The sequence below is a fragment of the Sminthopsis crassicaudata genome, chromosome 4 (genome assembly GCF_048593235.1).
Source record: "Sminthopsis crassicaudata isolate SCR6 chromosome 4, ASM4859323v1, whole genome shotgun sequence".
Classification (NCBI taxonomy): Eukaryota; Metazoa; Chordata; class Mammalia; order Dasyuromorphia; family Dasyuridae; genus Sminthopsis; species Sminthopsis crassicaudata.
Window position 1 is genome coordinate 275,665,360 of NC_133620.1, and position 25,777 is coordinate 275,691,136.

Consider the following 25,777-nt stretch of genomic DNA (forward strand, 5'->3'; position numbering starts at 1 on the left):
ACATGTGGGAAAGGAGATGTGCTCACAATTAGACTTTTAAAATATAAGTGGTTTAACCCTATATGTATAAAAATAGTCCGTGGTTGGCAACTTCCTGGAAAAGAGCAGAGCAACTAGAGATGACAGCAGAAATGAGATGACAGCTGGAAAGAGGAAACAAGCTCTGACACCTCCAACCCAGCCAATGACTAGCCTGGCTCCCAACCAGCACCAGGGACAGGGAAACCGAAAGCAAGAATTGGGTCTTTATTTGAAGCTACCTCCTTTTATGTCCAGCATAAGGAGTCTATATGAACTCCTTAGCTCTCAGCAATTGTGACAAATGGTAAGTACCTAAGTGGTTTCTGCTCCACCATTCTTTTCCCCATTTCTACTAATTCCACAAAAAGGGGGAAAAGAAATGGAGTGTCATTGTCACTGAGTTCGTTCTAGTCAGCTTGCTTTCTAGGCCATTAGGGTCAGTGTCAACAATTCAATCCTTTGGCAGGGGATGTGTTTACACACTGGACTAACCTTTTTTAAGGCTGTTTTACTCATTCATATCCAGAAAAAACAAATTCAATAAATGTCATCAATGGTTTTTACATCAATGTTAACCCCTAGGGGTCCATTCTGTCTGATTGTGTGATGTGCTAAGTAACTAATTATTTCCTGTCCTGATGCTGTATACCCAGTGATTCAAAGATCTTCAATTTCACTGGTCTAGTGGTACTCTGTGACACAAATCACAATTACTGAGTGCCAGAATTTGAGTTGGAAGCAGCTGTCTAATCTAATCCATAGGAATCCTTTTAACTTCTGTTATTCAGTCATGTTTGACTCTTCATGACCTCATTTTGGGTTTTCTTGACATACTTACTGGTTTGCCATTTCTCCAGTTCATTTTAATAGTTGAGGAAACTGAGGCAAATAGGGTTATGTGCCCAGGATCATGCAGCTAGTGTCTGAGGTCAGATATGAGTTCAGGAAGATTAGTCTTCCCTACTCCATGTCTGCTACTCTTTATAATTTATTATGACTAACTCAAATAAGAGATCATTCAATCTTTTGCATAAAGAATTCCAAAGAGGAAGATACTACCATCTCCTGATGCAGGCTATTCCAATTTTAGTATATAGTTCTAATTTTTTCTAAATTTGCCTTTCTGAAATTTCTTCTCATTGTTCCTGGCTCTGCCCTCTTGAGCACAAACAATTTTCTGTCTCCCATCTATTTGTTAGCCCTCCAGGCAATTAAAAACTATCGTGTCCTCCCTGGATCTTCGCCAAATATCCCTGTATTCAACATCCTCATATGAAATGGACTTGCTATCCTGGCTTCCTTCTCCTGGACACTTTGCAGCTTATCAGTATCCTTAAACTGTAATGCCCTAAACTGAGTAAGTGTTCCAGACTGGTCCGACCAAGATAGAGTACAGCTAAGAATCTGTCACTCAGTGCAACGAAGATCAAGATCCCATTAGCCTTTTTGGCTGCCACATCATACGAAGAAATATATAAAGTGCTGGGCCTGGCGACAGGACAGTTTGAATTCAAATGTAGCCTTAAATAATGGTGTGGTACAACCTCTGCTTTAGTTTCCTGTACCATAAAATGGTGTTGACAAAAGAATCTATACCCAGTGGTTGAGAGGATAAAGTTTTTTATTTATATATTATAATAATACATAATTATTATATATTATATACCTAGCACATAGTAGACACTTAATCTTATCCTTCCAAATGCCTCATTGAGTTTATAGTTCTAATCCCATTTCCCCTTCTTATTCCCCAGCTATTTTTCAGACAAATTACTAGTCAAATCTCCCTCATCCCATGCTTGGAGAATTGAATTTTTTTTTTAAACTTAAGATGTGCCATTTCTCTCAATTTTTATCTTATTAGGTTCAAACCAATACTAGGCTGTCAAGATCTTTGGATCATAATTATATCAACTGCTGAACTAGCTATTTCTCCTAGCTTTGTGTTGTTTGAAAGCATGATGAAATTATATTCAATGAAATATGTCAATAGCTCTTGATGAGGTCTGGTCCAGATCCAATCACTTTAATCCTTCAGCAAATACTTTATCTTACTGAGCATAAGACATCTAGTAAGTGCTAAGGAATACAAATATGTCTGTAAAAGAGATTAAAACAGGAGATAAGACATTCACACAATTAACTGTAATGCAATGCAAGATGGGTATAATAAAAATCATAGTTTTAAGTGCAATTTAAGGAAAAAATAGAGATTTCCCCCCAAGGGGATGTACAATTCAAACAGCATATATTATCCCTTGTATTCATTTTTCCAAATTATCCCCCCCCTCCCTCCCTCCCCCCGATGACAGGCAGTCCCATACATTTTACATGTGTTACAATATAACCTAGATACATGTGTGTAAATACCATTTTCTTCTTGCACAATAAGCATTAGATTCCGAAGGTACATGTAACCTGGGCAGACAGATATTAGTGCTAACAATTTACATTCACTTCCCAGTGTTTCTTCTCTGGGTGTAGCTACCTCTGACCATCATTGATCAACTGGAAGTGAGTTGGATCTTCTTTATGTTGAAGATTTCCTCTACCATCAGAATATATCCTCATACAGTATTGTTATTGAAGTGTACAGTGATCTTCTGGTTCTGCTCATTTCACTCAGCATCACTTGATGTCTCTCCAAGCCCCTCTGTATTCCTCCTGCTGGTCATTTCTTACAGAGCAATAATATTCCATAACCTTCATATACCATAATTTACCCAACCATTCTCCAACTGATGGACATCCATTCATCTTCCAGTCAAACAGCATCTTTAAAAAATCTTTTTATTTTCCAAACATGCACAGATAATTTTTCAACATTGATCCTTGCATAGTCTTGTGTTTCAGATTTTCCCCTCCTCTCCCCCCCCCAAGATGGCAAGTAACCCAATCTTATACATGTTAAAATAAGTTAAATCCAATGTGTTTTATACAATTCTCTTGTTGCACAAGAAAAATCATATCAAAAAGGAAAGAAAATAAAGAAAACAAAATGCAAGCATATAACAACAAAAAGACTAAGAATGTTATGTTGTGATCCACATTCACTTCCCACAGCCCTCTGTGGGATGGCTCTATCACAAGATCATTGGAATTGGCATCAATCATCCTATAATATTGATGATGTTGCCATATACAATGATGATCTAGTTCTGCTCATTTCACTCAGCATCAGTTCATGTAGGTCTCTTCAAGCATCTCAGAAGTTATCCTGATTATTTCTTATAGAACATTAATATCCATAAGATTCAGTCATTTTCCAATTGATGGGCATCCACTCAGTTTCCAGTTTCTAGCCACTAGAGAGAGGGCTGCCACAAACACTTTTACACATGTGGATCCCTTTCCCTCCTTTAAAATATCTTTGGAATATAATCCCAATAGAAACACTGCTGATCAAAGGATATGCATAGTTCCATACTGCACTCCAGAATGGCTGGAATCATCCAGTGTTCCAACAATGTATTGTGTCCCAGTTTTCCCATATCCCCTCAAACATTATCTTAGCCATGTGTATAGTGGTTGGTATCTCAGAGTTGTCTTAAATTGCATTTCTCTGTTCGATAGTGATTTAGAGTACCTTTTCATGACTAGAAATGGTTTTAATTTCTTCATCTGAAAACCATCTGTTCATATCCTTTGACCATTTATCAATTGGAGAATGGCTTAAACTATTATAAATTTGAGTCAATTCTCTATATTAGAAATGAGGCCTTTTATCAAAATCCTTAAATGTAAAAAATATTTTCCCAATTTATTGCTTCCCTTCTAATCTTGTCTGCATTCATTTTATCAAACAGTATTTATTATAAAGAACTTCATGGAAGACTGAATAATCCATGTCTTGAAGGATAGAATTTTTTTTTTGAAACTTTATATACTTTAAGAAACATGTTCAGTTTTATCACTTCAAAGAATGATTAAGTAAACAGATTATTTCCTAGTCACAGATAAGCCACTAGCATTAGATAACTTGAGTCAGGAATACACTTCATTATAATCCATTAAAAGTAATAGAATTTTAAAAATAGATGCTATATCTAAATGCCAGATTCCATGAAAATGTTATAAATATGCAAAACTAATCAATAAAGCTAGTGAAATCATAAGAGCAAAAGGGGTAGAATTTTGATAAGAATTGGGGAAAGAATAAAATTCTAAGCAGAAGGAATTGCTTAAGCAAAGACACAAAGGAAAAAAGGGTATTAGTATCCTGTATGTGAAAAGGTCAGAATTACAGAATATTATTAACTCTCCTAATTTGAGAAGTGCCTGGGATGACCAGACTAAGTATTATAAGGAAGGGACTTGGAGACTTGGTAGTCCTGACTCCTAATTTTACAGATGAGCAACCTAAGGCCCAGCAACTTAAATGATTTGCCTGACATACAAGTAATAAGTGGAGGAAGAGTCTGGATCTAAAGCTTCTTCCCAGCATACCCTATTGCATTCCTTTCACATCTAACCCGTAGGTTTTAGGTGACAGAAAAAACAATTGCCCTTTTATAGACTTGGTCTTTTGGTATCCACTTGTGTAGAATGGAGCTACCTTCCAGACTTCTGCAGAGATTGTGGCATAATACTTTAAAATCTATTCTCCAACAGGCTAGAATTCCTGACTTGTACCAATAAATTCATTATACTTAATAGAAAAACTCATAGGATTGGAGGCTATTGAGAAGTATTGCTGTTGTTAAACCCATACTTGCCATTAACTGATCTAGTTTATTATAGAAATCAGCCGACTACACTATATAATTCATTACTATGGTGTTTTTTTTTTTTTTGGTTATAACATTACCATGAAACAGATTGGGACTACCTTAACTAGAGCATGCCTATATCAAATACCCAGCTATGCACAGAGTATAAGCATCAAGAAAATCAAATTTCAAGTCTTCTCACTAGGATTTCCAATTAGAAAAACTGCATCTTTCAAAGGAATGCCAGAATCATCATATGTAGGATTATAAAAATAAATTTTTCTGTATGCTAAAGTTTTTTATGGATTTCCCTTAAAAAGCCACACGCATTCCCATTTATAGGATTTCAGATAAAAATGATAAAATCCGTAGCCAGCCTAAGCCCTGAGCCAGAGCTATTGTGTTAATGGCTTAAAAAATGATTCCAATGTTCGGGTGCCATCAGGCCTGAGGCGCTTGGCATTTGAAGGCAAGGAGCTCTTGGAACTTCTCTTGACCTGAGAAGGGGAGGTAGCAAGGACAACTGGAGACCTGGAACAGGGTCCCAAAAATGAGTTCTGTAATTCCATTGCAAAATGATAGTCCATGTGTTCAGGCATTTCCCACACTAATATTAAAGAGCCACACTTCTCACAGCACATCTGGTCCTCGGCATCTGGAAAAGGTGGGCCACCAGTAGCTACCTTGCCAGCATTGTCTAGAGAAGAACCAAGTCTTCTTGATCCACACTGGACCAAAACCATTTCTTCTAGAGGAGCTGTGGAAGGTCTAGGTTCTAGCACCTCATCGTGATCTGGCTCTTCTGGGGAGAACGGGTTTTTGGTGATGTTTCTAGCCATAGGCAGTGAATTTTGTGAAGGGAGAGGAGCAGAAAAGCCATTATGAAGATGTGGATATGTTTGGGCCTCCCTATTTTTTCGTTTAAAGAAGGGCTCCATTTCAGTTGTATTGTTGCAACAAAATTGTAAAGAGGATTTCAGTGGTGAACTGGATTCAGGGACCTGAATGATAGAAGAAGGTGGAATGGAGGCCTCTTTGGCTTTCTGCTTTTCTGCAGCTTTTTGGAAAAGTAACTCCAGAGAACTGGTGGCTCTCTTAGTAGCTACACCCTTTGGACCACAGTCCAGAGCTTTAGAATTTGAAGTGGCAGCATCCGACTTCTGAAGAGATGTGTTATTGCTCACAAAGCTGATGATGTCTGTGCAAGATGGTGGAACAGAAGGAGAGAACTTGGTGGCACAAAGGAAGAGCATGGTGAGGGGAGGAGACCTGTGTAGAGAGTAAAAAAAAGAGCAGAAAGATTAGTACCAAGTCTGAATTTCAGGGATTAGGTGAGGATCATATTCAAATCCCATATAGTTGGGGATGATAGAAAGAAATACCATTCACTGACAACACAGATAATACATTACACAAATAGTGTTTGTTTTGTATTTTTATTTTGTTATAACCATCGTTCACCATATGGAGTTGGGTTGGTCAATATTTGTTGTGACCTGGCAGTCAAAATAACCAAAAAGATATTAGCTAAATTCTAGGTCGAAAAGAAACATGGAAATGTGTCTATCTACTACTTTTATACTTTTATACTTTTATACCTGGACCCATGTCTGAGAGATTCCCTATTCTCTGTAGAACATAAACTATGAAAGAAGGCATGCACAGTACACATATCCATAGAATAGCAGAACAGATGATACTACAGATCTACTATAACACACACTTCATAGAGCTCACTGTAACATCTGTATTTAGAGACAGAAGAGATGTTGGGGTCAACTAGTTCAATCCCTGTACTTTGTAAATGAGGATACTGAAAATCAGAAGAGATGTGCCTTGATCAAGGTCATGTGGCTGAAGTGAGATTTAGAACTCAGTTGTCCCATAAATTCAAAATTACTAAACCACTAAGACAGAAACCTCTAAGCTTTACCCTACAATGTAAATACTTAGAGGGTTGTATTTTCTCCTTTTGGTGGTCCTCAAGCCTGCTGTAGATAGGCAAGGTCCTCTGACAGCCTACATGGAGCAATCTTAACACATTCTAGGTCTCATCTCAGTGATGTGTTTCTTCTGAAGGTCAGGATCAGGAACCACTTGCTGTTATAGACAATATTCTCTGGGAATTAGTGCTTGTCCACTGTACCACTCTTTCCCACTTTTGGCCCCAGCTTAATTAGTCTTAAACAGGATATATGCCCAGGAAATGTCCTGGTTTTTTTTTTCCCTTAAAGCTTTTTATTTTTCAAAACACATACGTGGACAATCCTTCAACATTAGCCCTTGAAAAACCCTTGTGTTCTAATCTCCCCCCCCCCACTTCCCCTTTATCCTCTAGATGGCAAGTAGTCCAATATATGTTGAACATGGTATAGAAATAATGTTAAATCCAATATATGTATACATATTTATACAATTATCTTGCCACATAAGAAAAATCAAATCAAACCAGGAAAAAAAAAAAAAAAAGCAAAAAGAGTGAAAATGCTATGTGGTGAATCATACTCAGCTCCCACAGTCCTCTTTCTGGGTGTAGATAGCTTTCTTCATCACTAAACAATTGGAATTGATTTGAATCATCTCATTGTTGAAGAGATCCATGTCCATCAGAATTGATCATTGTATAATCTTGTTATGGTGTATAATCTCCTGGTTCTGCTCATTTCATTTAGCATCAACTTATGTAAGTTTCTCAGACCTCTCTGAAATCATCCTGGGTTGTTTCTTGCAGAACAGTAATATTCCATAATATTCATATACCATAGACATATTCAGCCATTTGGTTGGGCATCCATTCAGTTTCCAATTTCTTGCCACTACAAAAAGGGCTGCTGAGCATAGTTCTTTGGGTGATTATTAAAAGATTGTTGATAATTCCAACAGTATAATAGATTTATATATGCAAACTTATTTAATTAGCTTCAATTTATTCTTTGTAATCAGATATACATAAAAAATAGCCAAATATGTAGAATAATAAGTGATTTAATCTTCCTGATAATCAGAATCTTTTTGTTTGATTCAATTCATCAGGGAGGACTAAATATAGCTATCAGACCCCAGTCTTAGAATATCCAAACTACTGTTGGGGTCAGAATCTGGATGTAATGTTATCTGGATCATTACATCATTACAATCCAGAACAAGTTTCTTTTTAGTTCTCATGTTTCATGTTTATCTGAAGTTCATCAGTAAAAAGTAGAATTCACTCTGAGAATATCACTAAGCCCTCCCTAAGGTCTGGTTCCCCAATGAAGAGGAGGAGGATGTTTCTGGTTATCTTCTCTTGTACTGGTTCTCATTAATCTATTGTTATTAATTTTGGGAAAGGGGGTCAGAATACTCCTTCCTCCTCATCTTACTTTCAGACTTTCCCTTTATGTCCATCATTCAACAAACTCTCTTCCTTCAAAATTTGTGAAATCAACATTTTCCACTCAGTCCAAAATATGTGATCATCATAGTAAGCCAATTTCAGGGTCATTCTCCTAACTGGCTTTCTAAGTAATTCCAACTCCTAAATAATTTCCCAAGATTCCTCCTTACTTTGTCTCTTGGTAAGCTCATCAAGTCCCATGGGTTTAATCTCTATGCAAATGGATCAGTTATATAGGATATTCTAAAAATCAACACACACACATTTTCTCTCTATATCCCATGAGCTTGAGCCAAAAATCACCAATTGCTTATTAAGACATTTCAAGCTAGATGTCCTAGAAGACATCTTAAATATAATACATCCAAACTTAAACTCATTATCTTCTTTTAAAATACTTTATTTCTTTATTTATCTTCTTTTTAAAAGGTTCATAACCACAACATTATCCTGGACTTCTCACTCTTCTTTAACCCAACATATCCATTCAGTTATCAAATTTCACTATTTCTTACCTCTATCATCTATCTCTGTTCTGTCCACTTCCACAGCTACCTACCAACTAGTTCAGGCCTTCATAAATTCTTGTATAAATGATTGCAAGCTCTTTTGATTGGTCTTCCTGCCTCAAATCTCTTACTAATCCAATCCACTTTTCATACTGTTACCACCTAAGTGCAGTTTTGATTATATCACTTCTCTACTCAATTACATTGGCTTCCTATTGCCTCTAGAATAAAATATAAACTCCTCTAGCTTAGCATGTAAAGCAGGGGTTCTCAAACTACAGCCTGAGGGCCAGATGAGGCCTGCTGGGGTTATAGCAAATGGGCTGAGAAGCGTTTTTGTTTTTACTATAATCCGGCCCTCCAACGGTCTAAGGGACAGTGAACTGGTCCCCTATTTAAAAAGTTTGAGGACCACTGATTTAAAGATCTATATGATCTGGTCCCACTTATCTTTACAGTCTCCTTTGTTATTACTCCCTCCCCCATACCCTGCAGCCCTTCCAAATGAGCCTTCTTTTTGTGCCTCCTACAGGATGTTCCATTTCAGTCTCTGTGTCCTACTAGTTGAGCTCTTCCCCCTCACATGCATTCCTTCTTTACCTCCACCTAAGAATTCAAGCACCATCTTCTGTAAGATGATTTTCTTGATTCTTAATGCCCTCCCTCTCTTGTTTATTACTTTATATTTTTTTTACATGTTTATTACTTTTTATTTCTGCCATGTGGGCTTGCAGTCTTTCAGAATGTTTAGTAGCACCTTGTCAGAAAGGATTATTTTATGCTTTCTCCTTGTATCTCCAGCACGCAGCAGAGACTGAAACATAGTAGGTACTTAATAAATACTTGTTGATAGATTATTCTGAGTTTGAGACTAAAGAGGAATGTGGACCCACATTACTAATAGATACAATTAGAGATACCTTTGAGAAAGAAAACAGATACTTTAAAGTTATGCTAATTAGGTAGAAAAGTTCTCAGGTGTTCTTCCTAAATGATTCATTCCTAGGTGACATAGTCCAAGCACACAATGATTTGTCTGCAGTAGGGCGTTTTTAACAGGCCAGCCTCAGTTCTTTCTCAATTTTTTAACCAAATCAAGGGAATAAAAATACTTGGGATAAAAGAGGGAAAAACTGCAGCTTGGAAAGTTGCAGCTCTACATTCCTCCTGGAGCATATAACCACACTACTCTAGGTTGTGGAGTTCTGCTAGGCAGAGGAATAATCATTTACCAATAAATACTGGAGCCCACCCCAGTGACCAGTTATTTGTATTCTACCTAATGTGAAAGTTAGAACATTTACCTATTGTGTGCGTGCACATGTGTAGTGAGGTTAAATGGCTTGCCCAGGTCTCTCAACTAGGAATTAAGTATCTGAAGCCAGATTTGAACTTAGGTCCTCCTGAGCCCAAGACTGGTACTCTAACCATTGTGCCATCTAGTTGCTCCTGACCTATCTTCTCAATAAAGAGAAAGGAACTCACCATTCAGCTTTGATTCCAGCAGTGTTACAGTTTCTGATAAGAGCAAATGCATCATTACTCATTCTATGGGCATCATAGCAGACCAGAGCACAGCAGCGGCGCAGGCTGCTGAGACGTCTGTCTCCTTGTACCCGGATGCTAACTGTCAGCTGTGTGGCCACTCTGTCATTCTGTGGGTGGGAGGGAAGAGGAAGGTAAAAGTGAAGCTGTGATACACATTTGGACAACACACATTGCAGAGAAGATGTAAGGAAAGCCAACAGGACATCCTGAATTGAGGGGAAAGAACTGTCCAAGGCTGAGAGCCACAAACAGGGAAAAGGAATAAAGAAGCAATGCTGATGTTAATATTTATTGATGCTGATATGGCACTAGACCACTCACTAAAAGATATAAAGATTAACCTCAAGGAATTTATAATCAAATATAAAAGCAAAAATATGAATAATAAAAGGCAATATGTAGTCAGTACATATTCTAGTGTTAAAACAAGTGCTACTGAGAAAGAGGTAGCAGCCAAACTGCATCTAAGGATAATTAAGATTTTTTGAAAGAGATATAAGGGAGAGCACTCAAGACAAAGGCACTGGCATGAGTGAAGGCACAGAGCAAAAATTTTTATGCCATGTGTGCTCAAGAAGTGGCAAACTACATGTTTGTGAAAGCATCTCTCTGAAAGAAGTGTCCAATCAAAAAGTAACAAGTAGTATAGACTGGTTCTATAATGAAGCTTGTCCTTTATGGGCTTCTCCACAGAAGTGAGGGTTTCTCCACTAAGTGAGGATTGATGTTGTCTTTATCTGCTCCTAATTTTGTAATATTGGTGGGAAGTACAATTTAGAAAAATCTGTTTAATGTATAATCTTCAAGAAGTGACAAGGAAAAACTAAAAAGGGAACCCTTTCTAAATCCTTAAATTCGAGGAATCCAAAAGTTGCTGATGTTCATAATATTGAATATTTTTTAAGAGGGGGGGAAAAAAAAGCAAAAGTTTTAGCCTACTGTATCAAAATATTGTGGCAAGATATGTAGAGGTGAGGCCCAGTTCTAATTGTTGCTGTTCAGTAAACTCTTTGGGCCATATCCACCTCTTAATGACCCTTTTTTGGGTTTTTTTTGGCAAAGATATTGATTTTTGCCATTTCCTCTAGCTCATTTTACAAATAAGGAATTGATGCAAAAAAAAAAAAAAAAAAAAATTGAATTCAAGAAGATCCAGGCCCTGTGTTCTATCCACTAGACCACATACCTGTTGCAGTTCAAATAGGGCTCCACAAAGCCAACTTTAAAAGATACTACAAATTAAATTAAAAAGGATTTATATTTATCAATGTAAGGAAGGAGAAACAAAATAGAGGAATAAGAAATAATGGTTCTATGTTTGAGAGAAAAGAAACAATCAAAAGCTAGAGTTATAACACCTTTTCTGCAATTTGTGAAAAGAGTTGTCTCTAACATTAACATGTTAAAACCCTTTGCAAAGAAGAGAAATTTGAGCCCTACACAGAAATTTTCCAGAATGTTCTCAGATATGTATTTTGTTTCTCTCATCTATGTAGGGCTCAATTCTGAAGTAACCCTCTCTAGAAAGAAATTTCTCTTCTCTGGGAAGGATTTTAATTGACAGAATCTTTCTTTAAAGCACTACTAGAGGCTTAAGAATACATTAATTTGTGACATGAAAGTCATTTAACATGTCAATGTTAGAGGAAACTCTCTTCACAAATTGTAGAGAAGGTGACTACCTTCATGGATGGGGCAAGTTTCCTAAATCCTCAAGCTCTCTAAACCACTGAAGTCACAGGACAATCCTTAACCCAGTCTCAGTCACCTTTCTAATTTGAGATTAGACCAAAAAGGAAGTGAGAAAAGAGTGACACCTTGTGGTCAAAGTCAGATTCAGCAAAACCAATCTCTCACAGGTAGCAGCAGCCTGTCCTTTTAATATAAGCATATATATATATATAAATATATAAAAGCATCCCCAGTTAAAAGATAATATTCTGGATAAATTGTGAGTTAACTCATATTTTTTTCAGAAAAATAAATGCTAAAATACCATATAGAATTAAGGAACCATAAAAGGTCACCTAGTCCAAACTTTTCATTTTGCAGATGAAAGAACTGATGTTTGGGGACCAACTTGTCCAAGGGCACACAAAGGCAAAGCTGTAACTAGAACTAGTGGACGGCCACAGTCCAGGTGTCTTTTCACAGGGCAAAAGAAATAGTGGTGGTCTCCCATTCTTCATCTCTAATCTAACTCCAATGCTGTGTTATTCCTTTCCCATGATCACTTCTTGGAGACTACTGTCCCTATCCCAATATTACTTCCCAGGGGGCTGGTAGTGTTAGAATTAGACCCTGGGCCAAAGATTGGCAGAAACATCCCAAGGCTACTGGGTAATTCAGGATTGCAGCATAAGTATGTGGAAAAGGCACAATAAAGAACTATGTTCTAATGGTTCTATGAGAGGGCTGCTGTGACACGGGAAAGGAAGAGACTTTAACCTTTTAAATAGGCTTAAATATAATGATGCTTGGAGGGAAGTAAGGGAGAAGGGAATGGCAATCCTGCTTTTAAACCTGAAAAACACTCAGCAAGATTCTAGATTAAAAACTTCTGTTTCAAAAACAAGCTTCCTGGAATGTCCCTAAATCCATAATAAAGATAGAAAGAAGAAAATGTTTCTTACATCATTTCGGTCTTTGATCAGTCTTTCTTCTAGCTCCTGGGCTAACTGGAGAAGCCACCACTGGACCTGCAAAAGGAACATGTGGGATTCAAAATTTCATGAGTAACAACAGTGAACTTAACATGATAAAACATAGATAACCCAGATTTGTTTAGTCCTTCAACTGCACAAATATAGGCAGTATCCCAAGGACCACTAACTTATTCAACTCTTATCACTAATTGATACTATTTTAGCTTATGCTAAGACACTTTATAGGTGCTCTTAACATTCTATACAGTGGATTTTAGGCACATCATATCCCTATGAAATTCAGCACAAAATTCCTTAGGGCTATCACTTTTAAACTTCAAAAATGAGAAATTTCCAACTAGAATTCTAATCCAAGTTTCATTTACTTGGGGGTAGACAAAAATTTAATAAACTCAATTTTTAAAGTCTAAAAGGAATAGCGATTGCCTTCATATTCTACAATGTTGCTTAATACAATTAGATTCCTGAGTAAGCAACAAATCTGTAAAAATGGCATTTTCTCTCTGAGGATGTCTGCCTACCTGTTCCTGGGTAGCCAGCGCTATTTTCCCTGGGAAATTTTTACTACAACCAATGGTCTTGGGTAATTGCCTGGGTTTTACTGGATCATGTTCAATCCCTCTGCACATGGCATACAGCCAGGATCTAATGAAGAGAAAAGAGGATAAAAGCTGAAGGTAAACTCTAGTCCTTGGCCCATTTCCCTAAGGCAAAAAAAAGTTTTAAAAAATTGTCTACTAATAGGTTTTGTCCTTCCCAGAGAACTTTAGTGTGCTCAACCATGGAGTCAAACTCTTCTAAATCCAAGCCAGTATTTGTACTTTCCCATAGATTTTAATGTATATGTATCCTAACAGAACCTATACCTATAATAAAAGAGCAATCTTCCATTCCATAGCTTTTCTGACTCTCAGGTTTCCTTTATTCCTTAAAGTAGGTAATATATCTATAGTACTAACCTCACAAGGTTGCTGTGATTTATATGAAAAGTATTTTGCAAATTTTAAAATACTATAATCAGATTTTTTACCTAAACTGCCTTTCAGTGTTACTGTGAGGATAGTGCTTTGCAGATCTTAAGGTGCCATATATGTGAGTTTCATCATTGTTATTTCAATACTATGCACAAATAAGGCAGGCAGTAGAATAGGAATAGCCATGGGCTGGAACTCAATGATCTTTTTTTATTAAAACTTCCCCAAAGATATGAGAGGAAAGAATACAGAAGATATTTAAATCAAAGCAACCCACAGTGATCCAGAGACAAGCCTAAAGCTTTCCTGGGAGCTTTTGTCCAGAGAAATTTTCTGTACTGAAATTAGCATCGCTATAAAGAAATTACCCACATGTAAAATAAACTACTTACCCATTCTTTTCCCCAAAGTGACTCTGGAGCTGGAGTTCAGTAAACTGGGTTAGCTCACCCATATACTCCACCCCCAAGGTATCAATAACAGAAGCCCCCAACTTTCCTCCAAGATTACGGCTGCCAAAAGAGGGAAATAGAAAACAAACATCATACAGATTAAGGCTTAGACTGGTTAGCAGACAAAAGGAGATCAAATATGGGGTCAATGCTTCATTGGGATAGCACATTTAGAGTTAGAAGGGACCAATTCCTTTCTTATAGACAAGGAAATTGCAACCCAGAGAAGTTAAGATAGATAAGGATGACACAATTAAGATCAATTCAGATGGACATGGCTCTTTTCAACAATGAGATGACTGAGGCTAGTTCCAATGATCTTGTGATGGAGAGAATAGGACTGTGGGAACTGAAGTGGATCACAACATAACATTTTCACTCTTTTTTGTTGTTGTTTGCTTGCATTTTATTTTATTTTTTTCCCTTTTTGATCTGATTTTTCTTGTGCAGTAAGATAACTGTATAAATATGTATGCATATAATATAACATATATTTTAACATGTTTAACATTTATTGGATTACTTGCCATCTAGGGGAGGGGAGAAGGGGGGGGAAATTTGGAACACAAGGTTTTGCAAGGTTCAATGTTGAAAAATTATCCATGCATATATTTTGAAAATAAAAAGCTTTAATAAAAAAAACAAAACCCAAACACAATTAAGCCCAGGATAACATAGCTAGTAAATGTCTCAGCCAGAATTTGAATCCAGAGCTATCCTATTTCTGTGGTTTGAAGCCCTTCATTTCACTTATAGAATATCTTCTCTAGTAGTCCCCTGCTATCCAAATCTTATAATTAGCTAAAATTCAACCTTCTCTATCACCTTTTCTGACCATCTCAGGTTGTTAGGACCTTTATCCTCCTCTGAATTCCTATACCAATAACTTATTGATCATCAATTGTCTTGTCTTTATTCAAATTTTATACTTATTATTCAAGTTTTATGATGTAAATCTTTAGGGTTAACTTTTTAACAACCTATCCTATAATGACATTGTAAAAATACATAATTTTTAAAGATTGGGGCGGAGCCAAGATGGCAGAGAAGATACACACGATTTTGTGAGCTCCCTTCTTCCCTCAATACAAATTAGTTAAATCAGCCTCAAAAATAATGCTGGACTGATAGAAACCACAAGGACAGGAAGCACAACTTACCAGCTGAAGAGAATCTGGAGTTTCAACAGAAAAGGTGGGTTCCCAGGGGAGGAAAAAAAAAGAGGCCAGTACAGATGGTTGGGTGCTAGCACATTGCGCTGATTGCGCTGGGGAGAACTCTGGGATCAGAGAAGCCACTGAGATAGAAGAATCTGACACAGGCTGATAGCTCTTCTCTGCTTATAAAACAACAGTTCAGAAGAGAAATCAAGCCACTTTAAAATATAAAGCCAGATACTAGAAGTACCCCAATCTGGAAGTGATCTAACAGATCTCAGCACGGTGGTGCAGCCTCCATCTGCAGTCCAGGACTTCACCTTGGGGTAGTTAAGAGCTTGAAGAGTGGGGACACAGCCCAAGGCAACATAGTGCCTGGCTTGGCTGGAGGCTGTGGAACTCAGCCCCGGAAGTCCCAGAGAAGCGGAACCTTTGAAAGAGGGACCTCGGTTTCTGGGCAGACACTTCCAGTTTGAGCGCAGGGGCTTTTCACGTCAGCTGCTGACATCCACGCCCCATAGGACTCATTGGCTGGGCTTTGTGTCGCCTTTACTGTTCGGTCTTAAACCTCAGGGAAGTCGCTAGGACACACAGCGCCGTCAAAGCGCAGCCGTGCTAATCACCTCTGAGGCACTTCCAGGGAGGGGGAGGGGAACTCTCTCCCAGAGCTCTCGCTTAGCTCAGGTGCAGGAGCCACTGCATCCATCCGGTCTGGGAGGAAGCTGGTAAAGAAATAAATAATTTCCTACCCCAAGGACAGACCCCAAAAGATTTTTTAAATATGAGTAAAAAGCAAAAAAGAATCATTGATTCCTTCTTCACAGAGAAAGAGCGGGTATCCAACCCCGAGAAAGTTAATAGCAGAGAGTCAGCAGATAACTGCCTAAAGGGGAACAATACCTGCCCCCCCATCATATAATTCTGTCCTAGAAGAGACTATTAAAAAATTAAGAGAGTTTGAAGAAAAATGGGGAAAGGAAAGAGAAGCTATGATAGAGAATAACAATGTTCTGAAATTTGAGTTGGAAAAAATAAAGAATTCACAGGAGATGCAGGGAAACAAAATTTGTGAATTAGAAAAGGTTAAAAAAATCACAGGAAAGTAGGATTTCTGAATTGAAAAAGATAAAAAATTCCCAAGAAAGTAGGATTTCTGAATTGGAAAAGATAAAAAAGTCTCAAGAAAATAGGATTTCTGAATTGGAAAAAGAAAATAATTCTCTAAAAAAAAAATTAGGGAAATGGAAAAAAATTCAATAGAGCAAAATAATTCATTTAAAAACTCAATTGGGCATATACAAAAAGAACTAAAAACTATGAATGAAGAAAATAACTCCTTAAAAATCAGGACGGAACAAATACAAATGAATGATTCATTGAGAACCCAAGAATCAGTCAAACAAAACAAAAAAAATGAAAAGCTGGAGAATAACGTCAAATACTTACTGGGAAAATCTATAGACCTGGAAAATAGATCTAGGAGAGATAATCTGAGGATCATTGGACTTCCCAAAAACTATGACCAAAAAAAGAGCCTAGATTCTATTTTACAGGAAATCATCAAAGAGAACTGTTCAGAGATAATAGAAACAGAAGGGAAAATAGGCGTGGAAAGAATTCATTGAACACCTTCTGAAAAAGACGCTAAAAAAAAAACTCCACGGAATATTGTGGCTAAGCTGCAGAATTATCACACAAAGGAGAAAATCTTGCAAGCAGCTAGAAAAAAATCAATTCAAATATCAAGGGGCCACAATAAGGGTCACTCAAGATCTGGCTGTCTCCACATTAAAAGATCGAAGGGCCTGGAACCTGATATTCCAAAAGGCAAAAGATCAAGGATTGCAACCAAGAATAAAACTACCCAACTAAGTTTAGCATTTTTTTCCATGGAAGAAGATGGTCATTCAATGAAATAGAGGAATTCCATTTGTTTCTAAGAAAAAAACCAGACAAACAAAAAATTTGAGCTATATCCAGAAGACTGAAGAGAAACAGAAAAAGGTACACGGAACCCTTGAGAACTGTATCTCTGTTGTGGATATATAGAAAGTCCACATGGATAATTTGATTTTACTGATATAAAAAAAAAGGGGGGGGGTGTAGTAAAGGGAAGGGGGTAGTATCAGAAAAAGGGGAAGGAGTGATAAAAAGAGGGAAACTACATTCCAGGAAGAGGCATAGAAAATATACTATATCTGAGGGAATTTAGAGAGGGGGAGAAACATTGTGTGAATCTTACTCTCATCAGAAGAGGCTCAAAGAGTAAATAATTGACATATTTGTTTTTCAGAGAATTCTCTCTCACCTCATTAAAAGGGGGGAGAGGAAAAGAGAAAAGGAAAAGGGGAATAAGGGAAGGGACTTGGAAGGAGGGGGGAGGGATACTAAAAAAAGGGAGGGCTGTGCGTCACAAGTGGGGTCTATAAATTAAATATCGGGGAAGGGGTTCAGGGGGGGTCATTATCTGGGGATAATATGATGGCAGGAAATACAGAATTAGTAATTTTAACTGTAAATGTGAATGGGATGAACGCTCCCATCAAACAGAGACGGATAGCAGACTGGATCAGAAATCAGAACCCTACAATATGTTGTTTACAGGAAACACACTTAAAGCAGGGAGATACATACAGAGTAAAGGTAAAAGGTTGGAGCAGAATCTATTATGCTTCAGCTAAAGCCAAAAAAGCAGGGGTAGCCATCCTTATCTCAGATCAAGCAAAAGCAGAAGTTGATCTAATTAAAAGAGACAAGGAAGGAAACTATATCCTGCTAAAAGGTAGCATAAACAATGAAGCCATATCAATACTAAACATATCTGCACCAAGTGGTATACCATCTAACTTTCTAAAGGAAAAGTTTAGACAGTAAAACTATAATAGTGGGAGATCTCAACCTTGCACTCTCAGATTTAGACAAATCAAACCATAAAACAAATAAGAAATTTAAAAAGTAAATAGAACATTAGAAAAACTAGGTATGATAGACCTTTGGAGAAAACTGAATGGCGATAGAAAGGAATATACTTTCTTCTCAGCAGTACATGGATCCTATACAAAAATTGACCATATATTAGGACATGAAGATCTCAAAATTAAATGTAGGAAGGTAGAAATAATAAATGCCTTCTTCTCAGATCACAATGCAATAAAAGCTACATTCAGTAAGAAATTAGGGGTAAATAGACCAAAAAGTAATTGGAAACTGAATAATCTCATCTTAAAGAATGACTGGGTGAAACAGCAAATTATAGAAACAATAATTTCACCCAAGATAATGACAATGATGAGACATCATACCAAAATCTGTGGGATGCAGCTAAAGTGGTAATAAGGGGAAATTTTATATCTTTAGAAGCTTATTTGAACAAAATAGAGAAAGAGAAGATTAATGAATTGGGCCTGCAACTTAAAAAGCTAGAAAAAGACCAAATTAAAAACCCCCAACCAAAAATTAAACTTGAAATACAAAAATTAAAAGGAGAAATCAATAATGTTGAAAGTAAAAAAAAAACTATTGAATTAATAAATAAAACCAAGAGTTGGTTTTATGAAAAAGCCAATAAAATAGATAAACCTTTGGTAAATCTGATCAGAAAAAGGAAAGAGGAAAATCAAATTGTTAGTCTTACAAATGAAAAGGGGGATCTTTCCACCAATGAAGAGGAAATTAGAGAAATAATGAGTTACTTTGCCCAACTTTGCCAATAAATTTGATAAACTTAAGTGAAATGGATGACTTTCTCCAAAAATATAGGCTTTCTAGATTAACAGAGGAGGAGACAAATTGCTTAAATAGTCCCATTTCAGAAAAAGAAATAGAACAAGCTATTAATCAACTCCCCAGGAAAAAATCCCCAGGACCAGATGGATTTACATGTGAATTCTACCAAACATTTAAAGAACAATTAGCCCCAATGCTATATAAACTATTTGAAAAAATAGGGGATGAAGGAGTCCTACCAAACTCCTTTTATGACACAGACATGGTACTGATACCTAAACCAGGTCGATTGAAAACTGAGAAAGAAAATTATAGACCAATTTCCTTAATGAATATTGATGCTAAAATCTTAAATAAGATATTAGCAAAAAGACTTCAGAAAATCATCCCCAGGATAATACACTATGATCAAGTAGGTTTTATACCAGGAATGCAGGGCTGATTTAATATTAGGAAAACTATTAGTATAATTGACCATATTAATAATCAAATTAATAAAAACCATATGATCATCTCAATAGATGCAGAAAAAGCATTTGACAAAATCCAACATCCATTCCTACTAAAAAATCTTGAGAATATAGGAATAAATGGACTATTCCTTAGAATAATCAGGAGCATATATTTAAGACCGTCAGTAAGCATAATATGCAATAGAAATAAACTGCAACCTTTCCCAGTAAGATCAGGAGTGAAACAAGGTTGCCCACTATCACCATTACTATTCAATATAGTACTAGAAACGCTAGCCTCGGCAATAAGAGCCGAGAAAGAGATTCAAGGAATTAGAGTAGGAAATGAGGAAATCAAACTATCACTTTTTGCAGATGACTTGATGGTATACTTAGAGAACCCCAAAGACTCTGCTAAAAAGCTACTAGAAATAATTCAAAATTTCAGCAAAGTGGCAGGATACAAAATAAATCCTCAGCATTTTTATATATCACCAACAAAATGCAACAGCAAGAGATACAAAGAGAAATTCCATTCCAAACAAATGTTGAGAGTATAAAGTATTTGGGAATCCATCTACCAAAGAAAAGTCAGGAATTATATGAGAAAAATTACAAAACACTTGCCACAAAAATAAAGTCAGATTTAAATAATTGGAAAGACATTCAGTGCTCTTGGATAGGACGAGCGAATATAATAAAGATGACAATACTCCCCAAACTAATCTATTTATTTAGTGCTATACCAATCAGACTCCCAAGAAACTATTTCAATGACCCAGAAAAAATAACAACAAAATTCATATGGAAGAATAAAAGGTCGAGAATTGCAAGGGAACTAATGAAAAAAATTCAGAGGAAGGTGGTCTAAGTGTACCTGATCTAAAGCTATATTATATAGCAGCAGTCACCAAAACCATTTGGTATTGGCTAAGAAATAGACCGGTAGATCAGTGGAACAGATTAGATACAAAGGACAAAAAAGGGTACATCTATAGCAATCTAATCTTTGACAAACCCAAAGATACCAACATTAGGGATAAAAACTCATTATTTGGAAAAAACTGTTGGGAAAACTGGAAATTAATATGGCAGAAATTAGATATGGATCCACACTTAACACCATATACCAAGATAAGATCAAAATGGGTCCATGATTTAGGCATAAAGAATGAGATAATAAATAGATTAGAGGAACAGAGGATAGTCTACCTCTCAGACCTGTGGAGGAGGAAGGAATTTATGACCAGAAGAGAACTAGAGATCATTATTGATCACAAAATAGAAGATTTTGATTACATCAAACTAAAAAGTTTCTGTACAAACAATACTAATGCAAACAAGATTAGAAGGGAAGTAACAAATTGGGAAAATATTTTTAAAAGCAAAGGTTCTGACAAAGGTCTCATTTCCAAAATATATAGAGAATTGATCCTAATTTATAAGAAATCAAACCATTCTCCAATTGATAAATGGTCAAAGGATATGAACAGACAATTCTCAGATGAAGAAATTGAAACTATATCCACTCACATGAAAGAGTGTTCCAAATCACTACTGATCAGAGAAATGCAAATTAAGACAACTCTGAGATACCACTACACACCTGTCAGATTGGCTAAGATGACAGGAACAAATAATGATGAATGTTGGAGGGGATGTGGGAAAACTGGGACACTAATACATTGCTGGTGGAGTTGTGAAAGAATCCAGCCATTCTGGAGAGCAATTTGGAACTATGCCCAAAACGTTATCAAACTGTGCATGCCCTTTGACCCAGCTGTGCTACTACTGGGCTTATATCCCAAAGAAATACTAAAGAGCGGAAAGGGACCTATATGTGCCAAAATGTTTGTGGCAGCTCTTTTTGTTGTAGCTAGAAACTGGAAGATGAATGGATGTCCATCAGTTGGAGAATGGTTGGGTAAATTGTGGTATATGAAGGTTATGGAATATTATTGCTCTGTAAGAAATGACCAGCAGGAGGAATACAGAGAGGCCTGGAGAGACTTACATCAACTGATGCTGAGTGAAATGAATAGAACCAGAAGATCGCTGTACACTTCAATGTTGTATGAAGATGTATTCTGATGGAAGTGGATATCTTCAACATAAAGAAGATCCAACTCACTTCCAGTTGATCAATGATGGACAGAAATAACTATACCCAGAGAAGGAACACTGGGAAGTGAATGTAAATTGTTAGCACTACTGTCTATCTACCCAGGTTACTTATACCTTCGGAATCTAATACTTAATGTGCAACAAGAAAATGGTATTTACACACATATATTGTATCTAGGTTATATTGTAACACATGTAAAATATATGGGATTGCCTGTCATCAAGGGGAGGGAGTAGAGGGAAGGAGGGGATAATTTGGAAAAATGAATACAAGGGATAATATTATAAAAAAAATTACTCATGCATATATACTGTGAAAAAAATTATAAATAAAAAAAATTTTTTTAAAGATTTATTAATGTTAATTAACCCAATGATCAACCATAGCTTCAGAGGGCCATAAAGATAATGAATGCAATATACTCACTGACAGAGGGGTAGATATACTAAGTATGCAGAATGACACATTTTTGGAAATAATTTGGGAACTTGTTTTGCTTGTGACTCTGCATGAGTTAAAAAGAATTTTGTTGTTCTTTTTTGATTTCCAGGGGATGGGAATGGGAGGAAAAGAACATGCTTGTTAATTGGGAAAAAAGGTAATTCCAAAAACAATACACAAGGAAGGAAGTAAAATTCTTATTTTGTAACCTAGTAACATTTTGGTAAAAAGTATCATGGGAAGGAAAGAAGTTACATTAACTGATGATTTCAATTATCTGTGGTATTCTTTGTCTACATATTATCTTAGATAATCTAGAATAGAATGAATATTCAGCTAAATTTGTTTGCTTTTGAAACTTTCCTTCAATCTTCCTTTTCTTCCACCTCCCTCATCTTCTTGTAACTTATTTTCCATAGGTTATATAGATTTGCCCTCTTCCTCCTCCCCTTATCTCCTCCCTATCAACAGGCAGAGTAGAACTCTAGCCCACTTTCACTCAAGTTTGAATACAGAGAAAATTGTTCCCTAAATACTTACATTTTACTAATAGGCAGACGACTGAAGAGTTGTGGGACAGACCCATGTGATACCAGAGTTTGGCGGTTGGGTTTGTTTAGTCCACAGGCCAGTTTTGCCAGGATCTGAAGCATGGAAATAGCAGAAAAATTCCATTACTGTCAATCTCACCCACACAAAGGACTAGTGAATGTAGAAACATTCTAGCTATGTGCCATAGCTTAATGATTTGCAGATTACAAACAAAAACAAAACCTGAAACTCAAGATCTCTAAACTTTTGTTTCTTATATCCTCAGTGGAAAAAATTACAGAGTTCTCATCACTCTCACTATTCTTCCCACATTTCTTCCACCTTCAGCTTTCTCCAAATCCTCCCCCATAATTCTGTCAATCTGGTATCAAGTATCTATCTGACTGGGATCTACATGCTACTTATCAACCCTTCTTAAAGTATAACAAATTAATGGTACAAATAAGATTTCAAAGGGACTATTTAAATTTTCAAAGATACTTAAGCACTTGTGTTACATGTTTCCAACTACAGATTACTAATTAAAAACAATTATTTACATCAACTTAAGCAAATATCCTAAATATTTACATAAGGCAATACTTTGCCTTGTTTGAATTACTTCATGTACATAAATGTAATATAAAAAACACTTACAATTTAAACTCTTAAGTCAGATTAGCATCCTTCAATTTGGTCTGCATACTTAAGATTTTATTGTACATATATCTCTTATTGGTTGCATTAGAAAATAGGGAGGGAAAGTGAAACTCAGAATCTACATGATGAGACTATCATCATGAGTAAAGTAACATATAAAACTTTTACAGATCAAGCAATAATCTTCCTTTTTCTCCCAAAAATATGTTTACTTAGTTCTGATTTTTAGCACACTGGGGATATACTGAGACTCACATTTAGATTTCAAAAGGAAGCAAAGAGGGAATCTTCTTTTCAAACAATTATAATGATCCAAATATAGGCAACTTTTGAATATAAACTACATTGCAAAAATTGAGGTCTCTTTAAAAGAAGGGAAATAGGTATAGATTAAAAAACATTAGCTATATTTAAGTTTCATATGAGTTAAGATTTAGGGGGAGAGTGCTTCCTATATTTGGACCAATGTATTGTTACATGTTCATAATTATCTAAATAGTCCTACCACTCTTGCTCTTGTTTCACAAATTTTTTTCCTCTTGAGGTAATTGGGGTTAAGACTTGCCCAGGGTCACAGAGATAGGAAGTGTTAAATATCTGAGATCACATTTGAACTCAGGTCCTCCTGACTTCAGAGCTAATGCTCTATCCACTGTGCTACCTAGCTGCCCCTGTTGCACAAAATTTCACAAAGGTACCTGTATTTCTCTTTGAAATTTGCCCCTATCCATCACCTTGTTGTGTGAAATCCCAGCTGAGCACTGAAAACCAGTTTGCCTCTCTATAGCTGCTCTCATTTCCTCCACAATTACTGCTCCCACAGTGAGTTGCAGGTCTGGAGAGCCAGAGTCATCAAAGGGAAGAGATTCAAGCCACTGGATTACTCCTTGTTTTCGAATTTCATCTGAGAAAGGAGTAAAAGGGTGTCAAAATAAATAAAATATGCTCAACCTCAAATCAGTGCTGCTCTTAATTGTCCTAAGAGGAAATCATTAGTGCACAGATTCTATGGACATAAGCCAGTTTGCTAGAATAAAAGATACCTAGACTCCTACTAAGATACACAACATGAGATATTGACAGATTTGCACTTTGCTTCTATTCCAGGAACCTCAGGCTTTGTGTGACCTTAAATGGCCCTGACATTTAAAAAAATATTGTACATGAATAATCTTTTGTGTAGATAAGCCAGACCAAGTGTGGTTTTAACTTAGCTTAAAAAGCTTCTGAATTTAAGATTGAAGAATCAGGTGAAGAAAAGCTCCATCTATGGTATTCAAGGCAATGAATTCCTATTGCTTTTTTCCAAACAGAAGGATTCTCAATGTAACCATGAATCCCCATGGTTAAATATGTGTTCTTCTGAGTCAACCTGCAGATTGTCATGAATAACAGGAAGCATAAAGTATATCTGTTCTAAATAGAACTCCAAAGTAATTTCTCACCTGCCTTCCTAACCCCCATTTTCACATCTGATCCGATCCCTGGTTTGGTGGATCCAATAAGAAAACATTCAAAATCCAGTCAAATCATAGACTGAATTTATGCTGGTAAACATATTTTGGGGTTTTTTTTTTTAAGTTTTTTTTCTTTTCTTTATTAAAGCTTTTTATTTACAAAACATATGCATGGATAATTTTTCAACATAGACCCTTGCAAAACTTTCTGTTCCAAAATTTTCCCTCCATCCCTTCACCTCCTTCCCTAGATGGCAAGGTAGTCCAATACATGTTAACTATGTTAAAATATATGTTAAATTCAACATATATATATATTCATACAGCTATCTTGCTGCACAAGAAAAATCAGATCTAGAAAGATAAAAAAATCTTAGAAGGAAAACAAAATGCAAGCAAACAACAACAGAAAGAGTGAGAATGTTATGTTGTAGTTTACACTCCATTCCCACAGTGCTCTCTGGGTGTAGATGCCTCTCTTCATCACTGAACAACTGGAACTCATTGTTGAAAAGAGCCAAGTCCACCACAATTGATCGTTGTATAGTATTGTTGTTGCCATGTATAATGATCTCCTGGTTCTGCTCATTTCACTCAGCATCAGTTCATGTAAGTCTTTGCAGGCATCTCTGAAATCATCCTGTTGGTTGTTTCTTACAGAACAATAATATTCCATAACATTCATATACCATAATTTATTCAGCCATTCTCCAATTGATGGGCATACACTCAAGTTTCCAGTTTCTGGGCACTACAAAGAGGGCTGCCATATATATTCTTGCACATATAGGCCCCTTTCCCTCCTTCAACATTTTTTGGGGATATAAACCCAATAAAAACACTGCTGGGTCAAAGGATATGCACAGTTTGATAACTTTTTGAGCACAGTTCCAAATTGCTCTCCAGAATGCTTGGATTCATTAGTGCCCCAGTTTTCCCACATCCCCTCCAACATTTGTCATTTTCTTTTCCT

At 36.4% G+C, this 25,777-nt stretch overlaps 1 protein-coding gene across 3 annotated transcripts in view; it reads right to left on the reverse strand.

Annotated features, from left to right (window-relative positions):
* Window positions 1–4,732: 4,732 nt before the first annotated feature.
* Window positions 4,733–25,777, reverse strand: part of POLH (DNA polymerase eta) — a 44,722-nt gene continuing 23,677 nt past the window's right edge. For 2 of the 3 annotated variants that reach the window (XM_074310809.1, XM_074310810.1), the window contains exons 5-11: window positions 24,046–24,251; window positions 22,697–22,800; window positions 14,196–14,315; window positions 13,351–13,474; window positions 12,797–12,862; window positions 10,101–10,270; window positions 4,995–5,999 (exon numbers count right to left, since the gene is read on the reverse strand). In XM_074310809.1, the coding sequence (XP_074166910.1) occupies window positions 5,126–5,999; window positions 10,101–10,270; window positions 12,797–12,862; window positions 13,351–13,474; window positions 14,196–14,315; window positions 22,697–22,800; window positions 24,046–24,251 (1,664 nt within the window). In that variant the 3' untranslated portion in view covers window positions 4,995–5,125. Of the gene's footprint in view, window positions 6,000–10,100; window positions 10,271–12,796; window positions 12,863–13,350; window positions 13,475–14,195; window positions 14,316–22,696; window positions 22,801–24,045; window positions 24,252–25,777 lie in introns of all 3 variants that reach the window. The other variant, XM_074310808.1, reaches the window with a different exon arrangement.